General features: G+C 37.5%; 1 protein-coding gene and 1 long non-coding RNA gene across 2 annotated transcripts; one reads left to right on the top strand and one right to left on the bottom strand.

The window, feature by feature from the left end:
* The first annotated feature begins 2,510 nt into the window (after window positions 1–2,510).
* On the top strand, window positions 2,511–4,761 carry LOC131797777 (uncharacterized). Its single transcript, XR_009341235.2, has 4 exons — window positions 2,511–2,672; window positions 3,075–3,145; window positions 4,123–4,147; window positions 4,484–4,761. It is a non-coding gene; the product is annotated as an uncharacterized lncRNA (long non-coding RNA).
* A 7,239-nt stretch (window positions 4,762–12,000) lies between these two features.
* Window positions 12,001–21,303, bottom strand: LOC131779208 (axoneme-associated protein mst101(2)). Its single transcript, XM_066171142.1, has 14 exons — window positions 21,293–21,303; window positions 20,841–20,989; window positions 20,243–20,290; window positions 19,787–20,059; window positions 18,916–19,127; window positions 18,381–18,448; window positions 17,558–17,582; window positions 17,397–17,417; window positions 16,761–16,856; window positions 15,585–15,974; window positions 13,583–14,002; window positions 12,945–13,052; window positions 12,515–12,567; window positions 12,001–12,194 (listed from the first exon to the last, which is right to left on the bottom strand). The coding sequence occupies exons 1-14, from the start codon at window positions 21,301–21,303 to the stop codon at window positions 12,086–12,088; spliced, it is 1,983 nt and encodes a 660-aa protein (XP_066027239.1). The 3' UTR covers window positions 12,001–12,085.
* Window positions 21,304–21,812: the final 509 nt, after the last annotated feature.

Genomic DNA, 21,812 nt, shown 5'->3' with positions numbered 1-21,812 from the left:
TATTTAATTCTGTCGGATATAAAGTGTACCTTCAATAGCAGAGCAGGCCTGATAGCAGAGTTTGTATCATTAAATGGTTAATGGTTCGTGTTTGTGTAACTAAGTAACCTAAGTATGCGGTTGTGTGATTTTAGAACGTGGTTCATGATGGCTCGTGAATGAAGCAAATGCTTAGAATTCCTTTACAAATTTGAAGATTGAATTGATAGTCTTCCAAAGGCTTCTTCTAAAGGAAGACTTTGTGCGCAGGTGATATCGTACACACGAAAGGAACCCGTTTGTGAAAGGAGTCATCATGCGCGCATCAGTCTGCATGTTTGCCTTATTGAGGGTCTCATGGGGTGATGGCTTTTACGGCTAACATTTATAACAAATAACGGCGCCTGGCATTTTCACAAACCTTTGTTTGGTTCTTCTGTTGCTACTTGCCGACTTGCTTGCTCCGAAATTTCACTTTCAATTAACCAAAATAATGCTAGAGAGAAGTCCCGGAAAAGGTCTGACCTTTTGCACAATTTGCCAGATGGCTTGACAGCTTTAGCTCAGCTCTATGCTCTTAACTCTCATAGAGCACGCTCTTTCAACCAATGACAGCACGCGTTATATCCGAACTTTATTATAAATTTCTTTGAACCGAAGACTGGTTCCTCAATCCTCTGAGCTCCGAAATTTGTCTTTAGATGCAAAGATTAAACCAAAACAATCAAACCACAATATCAATACAGCCGCGTTGGCAAGACGGAGCTTGTTTTCAGCAGCAACATACTTCATTCTTATCTCTGTTAAACAGGTTCAAGTGACAAAACATCTACTGATTAAAATGGAAACTTTCGAAGCCGCAACCATTTTACTCATCAATCTGTGCATGATTGTCTTTGTTGAACTGTGTTATCCGTGAATTATATTTTTGATCATTTCTTCTGGTCAATTGCCTCCAAACTATAGCATGAGTGATTTTGAAAAAAAGGATTCTGACTGCCGCTCAGGTCTTGAAGAAGTCCTGATTGCGCTGGTTAGATCTGTTAGATCTTGTAAGCTTCGTGATGTGTTTGTGACTTCAGTTATATTAATTTTCTCTATACTAGATAGTACATTCCTCTCGTTGATTCTCTACCTCTGTAAGAGCTATTAGTTACTAGAAAATCCTTCTTTCATCACTTTCTTCAACTACGGACACTTACTCCGACCACACAGGTGTGTCATATTGCCCTTCCTCTGAATGTACCATGTGAAAGAAAATGCGATTCACCGAATGCGATCGTACAGAAATAAATGCATTTGCTTTTGAAAATAAATGTCAACGTCTATCTACGAGTTACAAGATTACCTGTGAACCACTCTCTTCCAATTACGGAAACAACTTATTTAGCACGGGCCTTGAGTACAAGTTTATTTGATGATTGTGACTTATCATAGAAGAAAATTATGCTTTCCTGGGAATATTAGAGCGTCAAAATGTCTTTTAGACAGGCAGCCGGTTTATACAGTTTAGAGCAAATCGAACTTTGCCGGTAAAAAAAAATATACTCTATAAGATTCTACTTGCTAGTACTTGGATTTTCTATTCAAAGTTAAAAATGATGATGCTGACTCGTGCTGGCTTCGCTCGCCTCGTCATTCACGATTTTTATCCATCTGTTCATGAAACACCACTGACTCAATTCTCCCTTTGGGTTCCACCTCGCTATGTCCCCTTTAGTATTCTAATGTGCCACTAATTTCATTCGCTGTTACGTATTTTCGTTTCTTAATTGTTCCTTTCGTTGCGGGGTTCTGAAACTTAGACATACGTCTTTAACCAGTCTTATCCTCTCATGCTCTAACTACAATGATACAACGCAACAAAATAAATCACAGTTAATTTAAAGTTTGAATAAACAGATTTGATCTCAGCAGCAATTAAATATAGTGTAGTAAATGGTTCAGAATATTGACGTCCACATATCATCTGTACATAAGTTCAACGAAATAAAAACCAACGCTTGTAGTCGTTATAAGATTTATGAACAATGTTGGCAATTTACGAGATTTATAGCATCTAGGTCACTAACTCCAGACTTCTCAAACTCATTAATTAATTATTCATAAGGTGATCATCCAACCGAGACACGCCAATTTCGTCACGTGCATGTTGTCTGAAACCCTGGTGAAACACTGCAATGACGCGCTATCCATGAGTTTCATATATTATCAAACTTTATGAGTGTGATAAAGCATCATACTGTAGTGAACTCCTTTCTTAATTTGAATGAAAACATGTGATTGATTGACAACATGTGAAAAACTCGTGAATATTTTCATTTTCTTTTATTCCTGAGGCGTGATAAAACCCTATCCCGGCAGCCCCCCGCGGCGATGGGTGGAATTCCACCCATATTTCCGGTTGTCTCGTCGAATATTGCGTTACTCCCGATTCCTTCCAAATTTGGTGTGTATGACGCTAAAAGATTAAACAAATCATGTAGCGAGTTTGAAGGGCGACAGTTAAATGTGTGCTACACAACGTTCATTTGAGTGCTAAAATTTCACCGTCGAAGATGGCCTCATCGTCGAAGCGTGCACGGGTGAGCTTTATCTCCGCAGAAATTGCTTTAGAGAAAACATTTTATGATGAGGACACCGCTGATGGGATGGAAAGTGGAGAAGAAAGTGATTTAGACCGGCAGATCGAGGTGAGAAGTCAATATCGGCCATCGCGAAATGGTCGCTATCGCACATGTTGTCTTGAAATGCGAAGTTGTTCGCCTTAGATAGCCCTTTTGTGATTGATTTCTCGCGTACTTCTTGAAATTTGATTACAAATTGATTTTTGCGACTCTGAAAATCAATAATTTACGCTAAGAGTGTGTTTTTAGCGATGAGATGTGATGCGATTCAAACTATTTGCACAAGCGAAATATTAGACGCGTAATTCGATCAGCTGCTAGTTGTTGCTATGGAGAAATGCATTTTTCGAACGCGTCGGATGCTTGGGATTCGTTGGCGATTTGGCGATTTAGTTTAGTATCGCTTGTTCATTCGGTTAATTTTGAGTATTTTACGGAATAGAAGCAGTGTACATTTTATATTTTTAGCGAGGGAGAAGTTGAAGATGACGATCGGCCGGAGGAGGCTTGCGCTTCGACTTAGGAACCCATGGCTCCTGGTGAGTGAAATATTTCCAACCTGCGAAATTTAACAACAAGTATAATTTCCGAATGCGTATACCATAGAATAACTTGAATTTGTTTAGGATATTATTCTATAAATGTTGAGGATAATTGATTTATTCATTGAAAATTATATTTTTGTTTGAATGTGTTGTTGGTGGCCCCTCTGCTCCTTCTGCTGCTACCAGATTCTAACCACAAATAGTGTACTACGTAAGTCCATGAAGTGGTGGAAAACTATGGTTTACCACCTATTTGACATGGCTGTAATCAATGGCTTTATCCTTTTCAAAGAGCATCAGGCTCAGTTTCCTGACAATGAAGCTCTAAAAAGGCCCTCTCAGTATTCTTTGGGTGATTTCTGGGAAGAAATTGTTGGCAACTCTGTGGTTTACCCGATTATGGTAGTCCACCAGAGAATACCATGATGAAATCACCCCCTTCCACCCCAGAGGAATTTACAACTGTCCATATCCCAGTTCTCTCTGATACTCAGAGATGTTGTGTGGTATGTTATAGAGAGGGTAGGGGAGATTTCAGGGTTCGATCTTATTGCAATGCCCCTCAATGTCAAAAGTGTATGCATGTTAGTAAGGGTTGGGATTGTTTTGCAGTGTTTCACTCTAAGAAGTACCACAGGCAAATTTTGCTGATGTTTATTCCAATGTTTTCAGATGTTGTGTTTCTCAAAAATATCAGAAAAAAAAATAATAACTTTTTTTACCTTGTTGCTTTTATCTTTGTCAGTGGGAATAGTTGTGATTTGGTCCTTGTTTTCTCAGGGAGGACTCTCATTAGTTAGTAGGGATGTTAAAAGGCAAATTCATTCACCCAGTAACACATCAGGACCTACCCATCCTCCTGTTATAAAGTCGAATTTCCCAACAATTTTTTTTTTCCTGCTTTTTTTTGGAATGACATGGGCGCACATAAAAATTCATAAAAAATTCCCTATTTATTCTTTTTCTTTCAGATTTTCAGGAAATGTTGCTGAAAAGGTAATAATTAACTTCTGCTATCAATTAATCTTAAGTAACCTATACCTGTGAGGAAAAGTGACTTTGACCTCAAGTTTTACGCTATGTCTTACTTATTTTATATTTTAAATTTTACTTTTTAGGAAAGTCCTGGGTTTCAATGATGAATTTTTTTTTTTCCTGAGAAGCCCATTTTATACACTTTAAAATGACATATTGTAGGTGTTATTCCTGTAAATATTTGTTGAGATATGAATTGAAAACTGAATGTGGACAAATTTTTGCTTATTTTTTTGGAATGACATGGGTGCACATAAAAATTCATAAAAAATTCATTATTTATTCTTTTTCTTTCAGATTTTCAGGAAATGTTGCTGACATGTCAATAATTAACTTCTGTTGTCAATTAATCTTGAGTAACCTATACCTGTGAGGAAAAGTGACTTTTGACCTCAAGTTTTACACTATGTCTTACTTATTTTGTGTTTTAAATTTTACTTTTTAGGAAAGTCCTGGGTTTCAATGATGAATTTTTTTTTTTTCCTGAGAAGCCCATTCTATACACTTTAAAATGACATATTGTAGGTGTTATTCCTGTAAATATTTGTTGAGATATGAATTAAAAACTGAATGTGGACAAATTTGTGCGTTTTTTGTAACTGCTGGTGTTGGGTTAGAAGCGATTTTTTTTAAAACTCGTGCATCAGGTTTCAACACTCGAAAACAATAAAAACACTCGGCCTGCAGCCTCGTGCTTTCATCAGTTTTCTCGTGTTTGGAAACCCTGATGAAACCCTCGCACTCGTTTTTGAAATAGTACCACTCTTTTTGATGCTAAAATATTTTTCAAACGGAAAGTATACTTATATTTCCTGAAATGTAACCTTGAAAGAGGAAGGAAATGAACAATTTACCAGATAAAGCAGACCAATTAATTCACCCTTTTAAGCCACTTGGTAATCGATGAGAATGACTTCTCAACCTGTGTCTGCAGGCTAATTTAGACAAACGGAACGTCGATACTGACGTCAAAAAGGAGTCGAAAATTTTGAACTCCAATCCACACCTTACAGCGAGTGGGCAGACTCTAGACTTCTATATTAAAATGGATATTATCTCTATGATTACCATTATTTTTCTTGTTATGTACAATACTTGATATAATTCATATACTACTCACTTATTTTTATTGGCCTTAAAAATTTACCGTCAACTTTCAAAATCGAAAAATAAGAACCGTCAACCATCACAGCTACCCCCCTACCCCCCCTCCCTCATAAGGGTTATTCATATCATTATCTAACTAACAATTTTGCGAAGATGTATATAACTTATTTGTATTTTGTATTTTCCCTTCCAGATTCCATTTACCATTCCCCAACAAAATGCCTCCAATCTACTTTTGGTGACATTCCCAAATTCTCTATTCTTTCCACCCCACTGGAACGAGATTGGAAGTTGAATGTCACGCGCAAAGGCTCTTAATGCTGGCAGGGTAATTTGCATATAGTTCCAATGCGGAGATCCTTGATTTACGTTTGACCATCTAACTTTTCATCTTCAACGTAAAGTACCTTTACGTCCTCATGCTGTATTAGTCACTGTGTGGTATATATCATATTCAAGGCTGGCAAAATTGTACTTTCTAATTTGACAATTTGAACTACTTCGTAAGATTTTCCTTGAAGTTAAGATCAAGTCAGGCGGATATTGTCGAGCTCTTGTCGTCGCTAGTTCCCGAGAAATCCGGTGGGGTCACAGAACTTTACAGATATCACGATATCAAATCTATCTGCTTCTACAATCAGACTTTAGCAAGGTACTAACATATAATTTAATTGTGTTGGATGTAAAGTGTGCCACTAATAGCAAAGTTTGTATCACTAAGTGCCGGTTAATGGTCCATGTTTGTGTAACTAAGTCACTATGCGGTTGTGTGATTTTAGAACGTGGTTCATGATGGCTCGCGAATGAAGCAAATACTTACAATTCCATTATACGTTTGAAGATTGAAATAACACGCATAGAGCAGACACAAAAGGTACAACCAAGTTCAGATATCGACCGTTTGAGCTAGAAAAGGAATAAATGAAGTCAATAAATGCACTTTCCAAAATGAAAAATTTAAGCAGGAGAGTCAGACACAGCCAATACTCAATTTAGCAGCTCCTCGAGCAGCGTTTTTTGTAGAACATTTGCCGGGAATTACGTGCAATGCAGCCTGTAGCTGGAAACATTGAAACCATAGCTCTGCAGTAAATATAAAATGAAAGGGTATATAAAAAAATTTCATGACACGAATCGAAAGCGGAAATGGTTTAAGGTAAAAAAAAATCCCTTGCTTCTGTTGTCATCAATGGAAATTTTCACTAGGCTCCTGTTACCTCTCGGTTTTTAATGCAAACAAAGTAGTTCTCAATGAGGTTAACCGATCGCCGTAAAACGGCCAAAACATTTAGCCGGTAGGCGTAAAAATTGCCAAATTTTAGCCGATAGTCGTGAAAAAAGTCGACTGTTAAAAAATTTCTGTTGAATGGCCAAAATTGTAATAGTTGGTCGTAAAAGCCATCACCCCATGAGACCCTCATCAGGCAAACAGAGTGATGCGCACATGATGACTCGCTTCACAAAAAGGTTTCTTTCTTGTGTACGATATCACTTGCGCACATAATCTTCCTTTTAAAATTTAAAAGAAGCCTTTGCATGACTATTAAGTTCTAGATTCGTGTTGAAATCCGGACCAACTCCAACGAATCCGGTTGATGAAGACGTAAGATCCAAGCCGTCTGTGATCTTAAACTGATCTTATGAGAGAATTATGTACAATCGGCCCATTACGTCAGAGCCTCCAATTGCTTCCAAAAACACCGAGGGATCGATATCTATTTCTACAAATGGTTCATATAAAACAAAGATTCCAAGGATTAGCTTGGCATGTCACATCAACAGACACGTCCGTTTTTTCTTTCTTCTCACGTCCTTCAATGTACAATCAAACGATTACAGGTAGCGCACTCGCAATTATTTTGAAAACTTTTCTTCCGCAGGGAAGGGTTACTGTGTGAAGATGAGTACAAATTACGTTATTATGTTGTCTGGAAACATTTGATAACCTTCAAAAGCGGAAGATTGTATTCCTTTGAACCGAAGACCGAATACTAAACAGATGACCTAAAAGCAAGAAATTTGTCTATAGATGCAACGGTTAAACCAAAACAATCAAACTACAATTTCAATACAGCCGTGCTTGCAAGACGGAGCTTGTTTTCAGCGTAAACATACTTCATTCTCATTTCTGTTAAACAGGTTCAAGTGACAAGACAACTGCTGATTAAAATGGAAACTTTCGAAGCCGCAACCACTTTGCTCATCAATCAGTGCAAGATTGTCTTTGTTGAATTACGTTATCCGTGACACTGAAAAACTTGCTGTCTCCTTATAGGAGACAGAATGAAGAATGCCCCTGTCTCAGGGACGATGGACCATCCCTTAAATGGGATTTTATCATCCTAATTATTGCCTTTATCAAGAGGGGATCCCTATATTCCTTATCTTGCGCGATTTGTTTTGTTTGTGAAGAAGCCACAAAAGCTATATCCTCTGAACGAAGCACATTCTTTTGTATGTGTTTTCTTCAATTTGCGAAAACTTATGTGCGTAAAAATTACATTTAATTAAGAAAGAATCGACCGTCTCCAGAGGCTAATGAAATTTCGCCATTAAAGAGAAAAAATTTCATATGACGAGAAAAATTCGTTTCCTTGCGAAGAAAGCAGTAACTTCCCGCTCATGCATGTATTAGCTGTTCAATTTATTTTGAGAAAGTGATTCCATTCTATCGATACAATTCCACTATACTCGCAAGAATTATATTGTTGATTAGTTCTTCTGGTCAATTGTCTCCAAACTGTGGCATGGATGATTTTGAAAAAAAGGATTCTGACTCCCGCACAGGTCTTGAAGAAGTCGGGATTTCGCTAGTTACTTACATCTTGATATGTTTACGACAATAGTTAGATCTTATAAAGCTTCGTGATGTGTTTGCGACTTCAGTTAGATATTAATTTCCTTTATACTATACAGTACATTCCTTCTATTGATTCTCTAACTCTGTAAGAGCTATTGGTTACTATGAAATCCTTCTTTCATTACGTTCTTTAATTTCGGACACTTATCCCGGCCCAACGGGTGTGTCATATTGCCGTTCCTCAGATTGTTCCATGTAGAAAATGCGATTCATCGAATGCGATTGCACAGAAATAAATGCATTTGCTTTAACCCTTTAACTCCCAAGATCTGATTGTTAATTCTTCCCTCTAGCTGTTACACATTTACTTGTAAATTAATTACGAGAATTTGGTGTTAGATCAAGATAACAACTTCTTCCTGATAAGTTTGAATATTCTCATGAGCTGTTTGCTGAATAATGTAAGGATACTGTAGGGAGAAGTTTCATGTTGATCACTTTCGGGAGTTAATTAAGGGTTAATGAATGTAACGTCTACGTGTTACCAGATCACCTGTGAACAATCCTCCTCCAGTTACGGAAACAATATACGTAGCACGGGCCTGGATAACAAGTTTATTAGATAATTGTGACCTATTATAGAAGAAAATTATGCTTTCCTGGGAATGTTAGAGCGTCAAATTGTCTTTTAAACAGATAACTGGCTTATACAGCTTGGAGCAAATCGTTTGTTTTGAAGGTAAAAAATATGCCCTACAAGATTCTAGTTGCTGGTATTTAAACGTTTTAAAGGAGGATGTATGCACAATCCAAATCTGCAACCCCTTGAAGTGCGTCCTTAATTTAAACAATGTTCCCATCATCTTCCTTATCTTTTGAAAAGTACTTGAACTTAAGCCCTGCTTACATAGCTCATAACCCTCTGTCTCTGATTAATCTTGGACAATAGAGTAGGAATCTTCTTTTGTCTTTTAGCAATCATCCAAGTATAAAAAAAGACCTTTCAAATGGTTGTTTAATTTCGATTTAAATCGATTTATATCCGCAGGCTTTGTAAAATGTTGAAATGTGAAAGCAAAAAGACAAATAACCGTGAAAATTGGACCGGGGAACTAGTCTTCTACACAGGATCGAAAAATTATCACCTTAGTCATGGCTCCCTCGTAGAGGGAATGAACGGACATGAAGGGATTGACTACTCCGAGGAACTACGACAAATGGAGCTTTATAAAACACCTCTGAGGGACTGGCAACTTACCCAGCTTGTTTTTAGCCATCAGTTTGTCTTAATAGATTCACGTTCTTGGTGGTGGACCATTGAGCGAAACAATAAATGCCTCCTCCTTCAAAGGAACCGTAAGTATGACGTGGTTAGAGATTATAATGAAGAATCCCTCAGAAACACTCCAGTAGAGGAAATAAAACGTGGCGATTGCAAAGGAACAATGAAAGATTTGATTTGGTATCTCTATGTGAAGAAAGAGCTAGAGAAAAAATACAATTTTGTGGATAATAATTGTAAAATATTCGCAAATGCTGTGTTCGATAGATTTGTGGTAGAGGGCACTGTCAAAGAAAGATGTTATATTATGTGAACAGAGACACTAAAAATGAAGAGCTGCTTCATAGTAATATAGGAATTACTTTCTATAGCTGTCTAATTTAACCTTTTTTCAACGTCAATTTGAACCAACAGTCTGGTCTCTTAAAGATCGCTGGTATTCAAGAAACTGCCACTCGATGATCGCTGCAATCGTTTCGGGTGAAATTTCTTACATAACTGAAGCTTCGTGTGGATTTCTAAAGGAATTTTAGAAAACTATAACCCTTTAACTCCCATGAGTAAGCAAGACAGAATTTCTCCTTACAATATCAATACAATATCATGCAGGAAAATATCTATTGGGAGATCATTAGTTGATCCAATACCAAATTCTCCAAACTAACAGCATAAGAACTATATGGCAGATGTTAAGGAGAATTACCAACAAGATCTTGGGAGTTAAGGCGATAATCAAGAATTTCATAGCTTTATCCGATTTAGACTAATCTTTAGAGTAACTCCTAGTCGCAACTTGTTCATGTTTTTTGTTCACTTTTTAAACTTTTTAAATATTTCTGTGTGAATAATCATAAAATATAACGGACTGCGCTCATCTACAGTTTACACCAGCAATTAAAAATCGAAAGCTGATTGTTTTTTAACAAGGTAATAAAATTATTGTTAGCACCGATCTTTATCGTCGTTGTCTGTCTTACCTCATTCTTTTTCAGTGCTAGTGGATCAAAGGTCCATCAGAAGAAACTGCTTGCCATCTCGCTCTTATTTGGGCTATCTCCTCTGTTGCCTCCAGGTGTCACCTTTTTCGCTCGCCTCGCCGTTCACGGTTTTTATCCATCTGTTCATGAAACACCACTGACTCATCTCTTCCTTTGGGTTCCACTCCGCTCAAACTATATCCCCTTAGTATTTGGTTTTCCGAAGGTGCGCTCAATCAAACCCAAGTTGCGCCCCTAGTCACTTTCGTTGTGATTCCGAATTTGTCGTAACTTATTTAATAGTGCATTAAACAAGGCTTCCGAAAAACAATTATTATTCAAACAGTAATTATTCAAAGAAGCAAAGCAAACCTTTGGACGTGATATAGACTATGGCAGCCTCAAGGTAGCAGCTTCACTTCGTTCGTTATGCAATGAGAAAACCGCTGTGCTAAGTGCGTCAGGTTACAAATATCAGAGTATAGGCAAAGCTTACAACATTACACCTGTCATTTAACGCCAAGCTAGGTTTCGCTTACACAATTTCGCTTGTAAAAAATTTAACGCAAAGAATATAAACGCCGTTAACTTTCATGCAAGTTAACAGAGGATAATGAATCAGTCTCTCTTTTTCTTAGTGTATAAAGGTGAACTAATGCAAGTCCAAGTGCGAATAGTATACAATACCACGAGCCACATTTTGATGAACCAAAATGAGTGCGTCTCATTTTACTTCCAATTTTATTTGGAAACAACATTTAAATAGTTTTTAGACAGAAAAAATGTTTACATCAGTATCCCATAACAGTTGTACTGAGGGTCTACATTCGATAAAGCATTATACATGAATTAGAAGGCCTATATTCGATACACATTATACATGAATGAGATTCAGTGTAACGGCAATATTGACGAATTGTGCTAAATATCACCAAGAGAATATATTCACTTGATATCAATGAAATACAAATTTTTCGCTGGGGTAAGTAAAAACTATACTCTCTCTGTCTACCCGCAATCACTCATCAGGAATAAGTCTGTTCACTAATCTATTTACTCTTTGCTCATCTAGCATTTTTTTTCTGATTGTTGTAGTTTTATTGATACAAAATTGTTTATTTTTTGTTCATTCTTAAATTTTATACTAATGTGCCACTGATTTCATTCCCTGTTACGTATTTTCGTTTCCTAATTGATCCTTTCATTGCAGAGTTCTGAAACTTGGGCGCATATCTTTAACCAGTCTTATCCTCTCATGCTCTAACTACAATGATATAACGCAACAAAATAAATCACGTCCCTTAACTTAAAGTTTGAATGAACAGATTTGATCTCAGCAGCAATTAAATATAGTGTAATGAAACGGTTCAGAGTATTGACGTCCACACATCATCTGTACATAAGTTCGACGAGATAAAAACCAACGCTTGTAGTCGTTATTAAATTTATGAACAATGTTGGCAATTTACGAGATTTATAACATCCAGGTCACTTGCTCTAGACTTCCCTTTTTGATGCCAAAATATTTTTAAAACGTAAACTATACTTATACTTCCTGAAATGTAACCTTGAAAGAGGAAGGAAAAGAGCAATTTACCAGATGAAGCCGACCGATTCATTCACCCTTTTAAGCCACTTGGTACTTGATGAGAATGAATTCTCACCGCGTGTCTGCACGCTAATTTAGGCAAACGGAACGTAGATGCTGACATTCTTAGACTCCAATCCACACCTTACAGCTCACTTCTTACATCCTCGCGTGACAACAGCTGCTTAACAGGATTGGACGTTGGTCGATGTTTTGTTTTCACTATCAGACTGCGACGATGGTCTGCAAATTTTCTATCAAAGGTAAAAATACAGAGCCAGTGTCAGGACGGTTTTAGGCTTACTTGGCCTTAACTCCCGATGATGGCTTGCTCCGAGAGAGGATAATTAATCCTTTCTTGCCTGCTCAGAGTAGAAGTCATACACATACCACTTAGAAGTGAAACTGCACATATACGGACGTAAGTTGAACACTTAAAACGAATGCCCGGCTTTAATTTCCACGTCATTCTCTATTTTTTCAGCTGTGATCGCTTACATTGGTACGCCTCACTATAATGCGCAGAACTAGATTGAGACTAGCTGGTTAAGAAAAAAATGATTTTTGTTCTCACCGTATGCTTGCTCGATAACTTTCCTCGATGCCCTCGGAGGAATGGCGTCTTTTCTGTTTGTTTTTAGAAAATAAAAGAACATTGACCGACTTTTATTGACATTGACATTGACTGAATTTCAATCGTTCCAGTTACTGTAATCAATTTTACGATGTAAGCTGAAAGCATTGTGGCCAAAAACAACTGGAGAGTACGTTTTTTAGTAAATTTATCAAGTCCTCAAACTCATTAACTTTTGGCATGTGACTTTCGCGTTAATCGGAAAAACGTGTTTTTATTCAAGAAAGCGAAGTAAACATTAAGAATGCAATTTTTACTAATTTCTACTACGTTTTTCTTCGGCCTAAAGATCATAGAAAATAACCGCCGTGGATAGTGATAAACAATATGCACGATGAAGATCAGCGACGTCGTTCTTTTTATTACTGACCACTACTCGATGACTACCCGCCTCTTTCGGTTTGGGTTTTCCAAATATGTTTTCCAACTCGGCTTTAAGAAGACCTTTGTTGCCATCTTGTTCGTCTGACACCTGCATCTAAATAAAATACGGATAATTAAATTTTACATATTCTATCGTAGTTCAGGTACTGAAAGTTTAAGTTTTAAAAGAGTGCGCGAAATATATCGAGGGCCTGACTTTCACAAGATTTAAAGCTTCATTTCTAGTTGGAAGATCATATAAAATATTTAAGAGCACATTTAAATGTTTATATAGCAAAGATAAACTGAGGACTAAGTGTCAGTTAAAACGTTTCAGTCTATACGTATTAAAATTTGGCAAGATGTGGTTGATACGTAATCTTGTTTGCAGCATCAGAGCAAGTTACTAAACAATTCACAAGAAGCTTTGAACTACTTGACAGCGAACAAATCCTTTCGTAGATTTCTTAATTACGTTCGGGTTAGTTCATTTAAATTTCTAAAGTGCAACTTTAAAAGTGCAACCTTAAAGTTTTCGAGCAAAGATCGCAGTAGATAATATCCTTGTCAGCACCTTTGGAAATGTCCAAAGAACAGAATGGAGAATACGCAAACTGATGTTAGGTTAAAGAAGAAGTATTTCACCTTATCTTTGTTCCTCCCTCGAGTTGCCCAGTCAGGTTTTGGATACTCGTACTTCTTCTTCTCCTCTATCTTTTTAATATCTCCTGCAGTAGGTTTGGCGACGGAGCTTTTTCCTTTGCTCCATTCGGGTCTTGCTTCTTTCCAGTAATCTTTCGCTTTGAGTTTGGGTTTTTCAGGGATCTTGGGTTTATCGACAGGGTTCTTTCCTTTCGCCCAGTCCGGCCGCGCCTCCTCCCAATACTCCGACTGCGTCTTGGTGGGTTTATCGGCCTCCTTTTTTCGTAAAGAAGCCGTCTTCCACTCGGGCTCCGGCTTAGTCTTCGGCTTAGTCTTCGGTTTTGCTTCGAAATGTTCATTTGGTTTGCCAGTGAGGGAACCTGTCGACTTAAGTTCTCTGGCCGAGCGGGCCCATTCTGGATCCTAAGAATAGGACGAGATAAAGTAACAAAGTGTCGCTGTTCACTAACTATTACAAGATCTCGTTTCTGGCGGGCGTGACAGAAAGCTGCCGGAACTTTCGGTTTCTTTTCATTTCCCAAGTAAGTTGTCGAAACGCACGGTAACCATGAGAGTCTCTGTCGCAGCCGTTGTTTAGTCTTGTCATGCAGAGCGCGTAATGCGTGCAGTGTACGAGGGACAAGATCAAACAACAAATGCGAAAGAGACGAATTATCCATATTGAGATGTGGAAAATCTGAGTACGCCTGAAGGAAATGGGTTAAATTTGGATGAAAGCCCGAATATGCGTTCAACTAATTTTGTAAAGATCAAGACACCTTTCCCCCTGCGCCGCTTAGTAAACGGTTGTGTTTTGCAATTAAGTTGAAAGTGCTGGGAAGGGAAAATTAAGACCGTCACGAAACTATGCCCATTTCCCCTTCAGTTTTTTCCCCTCCTTTTCCCGTTAACTGGCCTACTTTTTATTGGTCATGCAACAGAGTACTTTGGCTGCTAAAAAAAACGCGCCGAGCCCTTACGGAAATTAACCAGAATCAAGAAGCCCACATGCGGAAAAAAATAAAATAAACAAAATGGTGAATTACTAGAAAAAACAACTTTATTGAATTAGAGAAAAAATAAATGCCATACAAAGACGACGATTCTGTTATAAAATACAGCCCGATTACAAGATACAGTACACTTTAAAACTTTCTCATGATGCTTGTTTCAAACAAACTAACCACATAGAAAACACATAGTTGATTAAACAATCTAAGACAACTCAGGTCATAACTTTTAGAGTAGCATTTTCAGTGGCATTTTATAATTTCATCTTCCTTTCGCCCTCTTCCTGGTTGTAATCAATCGAGCAACTATCGATTCTGAGTTGGGTTTAATAACAATACAATGATACTTTTCTTAATTAAGGAAGCTGAAAGAATGATTCAAACCCTTTTTTTCTCCATAAAGTTCAGATCTTGCTTTACTTTCTAACTATTCTAGAAGTTATTTCTCTCCACATTATTCCAATAAGAAGAGGCATAGAGGCCTGGGAGAAATCAGCGCTCGATTAGAGACCATTTAATTTGAGAAATGATTGGAAGCAAGTGTAGGAAAGCTTACGGTTGAAAGTAGGACTCATTACAGTTTCACCAAGATCGGCAGTTTTCTGTCTAATTGCCAATGACACCTTGATCAAAAGGGCAGACTCTAGAACCTAACCAATTCAAATTCTTGACGAAAAAGGAGCTTTTCTGACTGTCCCAACCCTAGTCTCTCAGAAATGTCTCAGCTCTGCACAAGGTGGAGGAGGAGCCTGGAGAGTTTTATGGAGGTATGAGGGTTTTCACATAACATCAAATAAAATTAGTTGCACTCCTGCACTCATTTTGAGGTTTCTTCTAAAGGTCCGGCTCAACTATAACATCTTTACAATGAAAAGATTCCACGGGCTTAGAAAAAAAAAATTCCAAAAAAGAGCCTAAAAACCTGGCTTTTAGAACAAAATTGCTTACATTAATCAAGTTTAAGTAAAAAACTACCCTAGACCAGTTGAAGTTTAATCATCTTCATCGTGCCTTCCGGTGGTTTTCAAACTGACGCCTTTCCACTCTGGATCACCCGCTTCTCCGTCTACACCAGGACTTTTCGGGGCCTTCTTCAGTCCATCTCGCCAGTCCTGCCTCTTAGACTCGCCAAGATCCCCTCCGTCTTTCTTCTCTGTCTTCTTGAGAGCCACCCTTCCTGACCAGTCGGGTTTCTTCTCTCCGTCCTTCTTCTTATCGTCACCCCATGGCTTGTTACCTCCCTTCTTCAGTTGGGTCTTTGCCCAGGCGGGCGCAGCCTCCTTCTCTTCCTTCTTTTTGTCTTTCTTGTCCTTTTTAAGGCCAGTAAGCAGAGGGCTGTCTGTGCGCTTGACACGGTTCATTTTACTCATGAGTTCCTCGCTCATCTGTTAAACAGAATTTCTCAATGTTAACAGCTGTGGGCTAGATAGATTTGGAGATCAGTTCATGATTTCAGAGGAAAAGTTTGGTTGAGTTTGCTCAACATTCACGTATCGCAAATGAAGGTTTTATAATCGAATTGCTCAACACTGAGCTTTTTCATTCCCGTTCAACGAACCTTTTTTATTTCCATCTGATCCACATTCCATCACAGAATCCTTCATCAGAAAGGTTCTTCTTCTTCGTTGCTTCATTTGAAGGATGTTATTGACACTAATTCACTTCACTCAAACGTCACAACTCATCAATGATTCGCAGTTGTCGATAGTAATTGAAACGAAACGAAAATGCAACGAAACATCGATGTTGGTGTAGTATTTCGATCCTGCTGAAAACTACAGCTTCCATTCGAAATATCATCCCCGAAATTAATGGGTAAAATTCAGTTAGTTCGCCTCGCTACTCGAGATGTAGCATAACCACTGCAATTTTGCGGCGTAAGTTTTAGTAACCAATCCCATAAACCAGGCGATGAAATTGAAACAGAGAAGACTGATAAGTTCGTTTCAGAACCCACAAGAAAACCCTCGAAAGAATTCTGCATTTCTATTGCTATATACAAGAAATGAATAAGCAACAAGACGGTTGACCTGGGAAAATCCTTCGAACGCCATATCACCATCGCATGAAAAATTATCTTATACTAAGCAAGCCTAAGGAACTCACGTTCATGAAAGTTATATTTGCTTCACCCAATAGAACACTGAAAATAGTTGGCAAGAGAAAATTACCTTATTAGACTCCTTTTGCTTGGCCTTCATGGCCATGAACTTCTCTTCCCACGCCGCAGCTTGAGCTTTACGCACCACGTTTACAAAGTTTCCTTTCTGTTGGAAAAATCATGGTATATACTTTTAAAAATTATTCGCCAAAGGCGACGCGAATATTGCAGGACAATTCTACACGCTTTACTGAACATAAGATTACAATCAATTTACTTCAATTTTCTTTGTCAACGACTTAAATAAATCACCCGGTGGCCATTTTGAAAAATAGTACTGCGAAATATATTTTATACTTAGCCATAAAAGGTAAAACCAATCAGAGAACAGGTAACCTGTTGTATAATCGACAGTGTTACTCTCTTCCTTCCCGTCATACTCTGCGATCTCATTCTCGGCGAAATTTAATAAGCTGTGTGATATCCCGTTTTTTTCAAGCATTTTTTTTAAGAATTTCCTTTTTTTTCACTCTTTTCTGTAGTTTTTATCATTTTTCTTTGCTTTACTATGGTTAAGCTGCTCACAGATTCTGTACTCGAACTAACAGCTCCTTCGAAACTCGTCCTCAGACCCCTAATGAATTGGCGCGTGAGATTTACAGAGGTTTTTTGTTAATGCCAACTGGTTAAAACATACTAAACGCACCTTTGGTGGAAGAGTCTTCTTCTGTTTGGGTGAAATGCAAAGAGAAAGAAATAGATAAATTTTGATTTGATACGAACCAACAAATACAACAATGTGTGGATCACTGGATCATTAATTCAAATACAAACGGCAAGCTCTTGTAAATGGTAACTGTTACTTACAGCTGTTCTTTGCGGTGCCACCTTCCTGAAGAAAACAAAACAGATAAGGAGTTATTTTTAAATAACATTCAGATTATGTTCTTGTTTTTGTGTTTTACAAAGATCACTCAGGGCTCCCCCCCCCCCCAAAAAAAAAAAAAAAAAAAAAAAAGAGACTGCACTTGGAGCGCAGGCGGTGCAAATTTCCCGCCAATGAAAAAACTCACGTGACAGATGACGCACCGTATCCATGTCTGCGCGAAAACGCAGATTTGGAATTTCTCAAGGAAAAACTTCAATATTTGACGGCGAATTAACCCTTTCATTCCAAAGATCTTATTAGTAATTCTCCTTACTGTCTGCTATACAATTCTTATACCTGGTAGTATGAGTTGGGAGAATTTTTGTTTTGGATCAACGAATAGTCACCTTATTGATATCTTTCAAAACTTCTCATCACTTGTCTGGTTGATATTGTACTTATGACACAAGGAGAAATTCTGTTTCATTCACCTTTACCACACCCTCAGAGATATTAAACTTATATATATTTAACCCTTCAACTCCCAAGATCCAATTGTTAATTCTCCCCACTAACTGCTACACATTTCCTTGTAATTTAGTTACGGGAATGTGGTGTTAGATCAAGATGACAACTTCAACCTGATAAGTCTGAGTAATCTCATTAACTTTTTACTGGATAATGTATGGATATCATGGGGAGAAGTTATGTGTTAATCACTTCTGGGAGTTATATGGTTAAGACTACACTTCACAATTTTGAACTTCTTGGAGTATCAAGTGCATCCCACTGCAAATGTGATATTGAAAAATAATGACTTACTTTCCCTCTTTAATTAAGAGATTATTTTCATCTTCTGTTTTCTTCACCTCCGTACGAAGCCTATTGATCTAAAACGTAACAAAATGAAGCTGCATAAGTCGTACTAAATTGCCTTGTAGCCAAACTTATCGTAGATAACTATCAGAAACAAATTCTGCACAAAAACACACTGTAGGTATGAGAAATAGCTATTAAGAACTAAACAGATGGTGAATTGGGCATAACTAAATGTCTGCACATTTGGAATTAAAAATAAAACTGTTAGTCACATGATATGATTGATGCAAGCTAAAAAACACCTGCAATTTCTGATGTTACTTTCATCACATCATCCTTTGTTTCATGGGCGGCTTATTTTTGGCTAGCAAATGGGACACATTAGATTCCACAAAAAAAGAGATGATATCACATCCCCCAAACCCCTTTACACAATGACCAGATAGATATACAGATCCCCTTATGATCCAATTTGAAAAGCAGCAAATTGATTACTTTTAATGAAAGGTCAAATGTAGCTGATTGTTTATAAACTTACATCATTAGTGTTTTTCTTCATTTTTTCTTCTAATTCTCTCTTTTGTTTGGCAAGAGCATTAGAATTCTCTTCAGCCTTTCGGAGTTGTGTTCGAAGGGAGCGCAGTTTAAGGTCAAGTGCATCTAGTTCTTCTTTGCTAGCAGGTTCATTCTTAGCTTCCCGCTCTTCAACAATGCGGCGCAGTTCATTAGCCAGTCCCTCAAGAATTGCCTCTGTTGAAAGTAAGGTCACATTTTTATGTAAGAATATCTGTATTCTCTTCACAAGCAAATTTCATTCTCTGGGTTACTTTACCAAATTGTGCAATTAATGGAAGACTTTTATATCTTTTACTACACTGAAGAAATTTCACTTCTGGCACTAAAATGCTAGTACAATTAAATGTACAAAGGTATGTACCTCATCATACATGTACATGTAGCTGCAAGTATTTGAATCAGGTTTGATTACCAGATAATACATACAGCAGCAAATACATGTACTTGTATATTCATGTGCCAGAGACAGCGAGCAGCAGCTGCTGAAACCACAGTCAAATGTACTATTTTTAGCCGTTTCTTTAAGTAATTGAATGCTGCAATTAAATTTCCAATCTCTACTATGGCAGCCGAAAAAATCCTCAAGTATTAAGGACCAGACATTTTGAAATTGGCATTTGACTGAGAGCAAAATCTCTTTCATATCAGCATCAATAAACTACTGTAGGAGATTCGTTTTGGTTTTTTTATATGCTCAGAATTTCATTGGCCCAATATGATTTGTCTTCAAAAGATGCATGATATAATGTAGTTTACCCTTCCTGGATAAGGATGACCATTGTCTTCATACAGTGCATACTGCACAATACTTAATGCATGAATTTCACACTTACGCTTTTTCTGGGGATTCAGTCGGTCAATGATTGTTTCTTCTTCTTCATCTTCCTCCTCTTCCTCTTCCTCTTCTTCATCCTGTTCATCTCCATCAACATGATCTTGATTGAGTCGGTTTTTCTCTTCTTCCATTCTCCTTCTCTCCTCTTCCTCTTCTTCTTCACGTCTTCGCCTTTCCTCCTGTTTTCGCCTTTCCTCCTCTCTTTGCCTTTCTTCTTCTTTGCGCCTTTTCTCTGCTGCTTCCTCCTCAGCCTTTCTCTTCTCTTCCTCCTCTAACAGAAAAAAAATGGGAGGTTTGAATTAAGCCATCTCTCATGTCAAGGAGTGTGATTAGAATGAAAATGAACTTTTAAGATTATAAATGGTGTTGACCAGCAAAAGGAAAAGTTGAATCATGAAACAAATAAAGCCAGACTACTGTCAATGGAACAAAGCAATAATTAAGACTGGCCAACCTCTCTCACGGCGACGGCGTGCTGATGCACTTTCTTCAGCAGGTTCATCTGCAAGAAACAAAAACATTACACATAAATTGAAGAAGATGGGAGTGATCATCACAGTAATGAACACTACTTACATGTGAAAAAAATATGAAAAAATTTTAGGCCTGTACAGGAACTGAACCCATAACATCTGCAGTGCTCTACCAACTATGTTAACCAGCCGGGAGCTCGGGATTTTGTTGGTTCTTAATGAACCTGTAAAGTGATGAATGTCCTCAGATATGAAAACAATTTGTTCACCACAATACCTACAGGGCAGTGTTGAGTCCATTTAAAACATAATATATGAACCATCAATTATTCTATATGAGCAAAGTGCTAGTACATGTACTAGCATATCACTTAGAGTATAGTATTGCTTTCAGTGTATAATATCCTATATCAAATAGAGGAGTGATAATAATGCAGATAATGTCTGGCTTAATAAAAGATTTCATAGTAAATTGGTTTATTTTTACATAATTTTATCAGTCTTGACAATAAAAAAGAATACTGTGAATGAGAACCTCAACTAAGTAGTCAGATCTTTGGAGGAATAGTATGCACACACCTCTTCCACCTCCACCGTCTCTCTTCTTGCGTCGCTCTTCTCTCTCCTTCTTTCTCCTTTCCTCATCAGCTGCATCTTCTGCATCCCTTTCAGCACGCCGTGCTTCACGCTCTTTCCTCCTTTGTTCCCTTCGCTTGGCTTGCCTCGTCCTATGATGAAATTTAAAATGTACACAACTTTAGACAAAGTCAAAAAATACCAGCCAAGAGTTTCCAAAACACAGTAACTTCTGACATGTGTTATTAGAAGTTTGTGAAGTGCCAGTTTCTTAAAATTGTGGTCATGAAAAACAACCGGCACACAACTAAATTACTTTTTTAAATCAAGATTTCATTTTTGTCTAATTGCCCATCCTTTTTATTGTCCCTTAAATCATTGTGTTACATTACAATTACCACGACTGTAAACAAGTAAAGGCAGCAGTAATTTTTTGATTTTGATTTCAAGTTTACATAACTTCCATTTTTAAATTTATTGCTAAAAGGACTGCATGAAAATGGTCGAAATGTTTTAATTAGTAATTTTTATTTTAAGACAGTGATCATTAGATTCCACATCAAGGCCTCTCTTGATACCAGTCTCATCACTGAATGGGCTCTCTGAATCAACAGAGTTTATTACATCACATCATAAGACTTGGACAAAAGTTATAACAGGAGGACTAGTTCATACAAAGGCAGACTGTCAGTTTCCTAAATTTATGATTTACAACAAGACTGTTCTCATAAAATGTCACTAGCACTTCAGAACATTATTAAAATAAATGAACACTACATTCATCTGTGTTTCTGTACACAGGGTGTTAAATAATCAACATTGTCATGATTCCATAAAATTCTATCGATACATGTACATGAATATTGGACATGTTTGTTAATTAGTACCACACTGAAATACTGAGGGTGGGTTTAGATTTCTCCCCTTTGCTTTTCACAGTATACAGTGCATATTTTGTGACACAAACAGAATTGA

This window comes from Pocillopora verrucosa, chromosome 8 (assembly GCF_036669915.1).
Source record: "Pocillopora verrucosa isolate sample1 chromosome 8, ASM3666991v2, whole genome shotgun sequence".
Lineage (NCBI taxonomy): Eukaryota > Metazoa > Cnidaria > Anthozoa > Scleractinia > Pocilloporidae > Pocillopora > Pocillopora verrucosa.
This window is presented reverse-complemented; position numbering and strand designations above follow the sequence as displayed.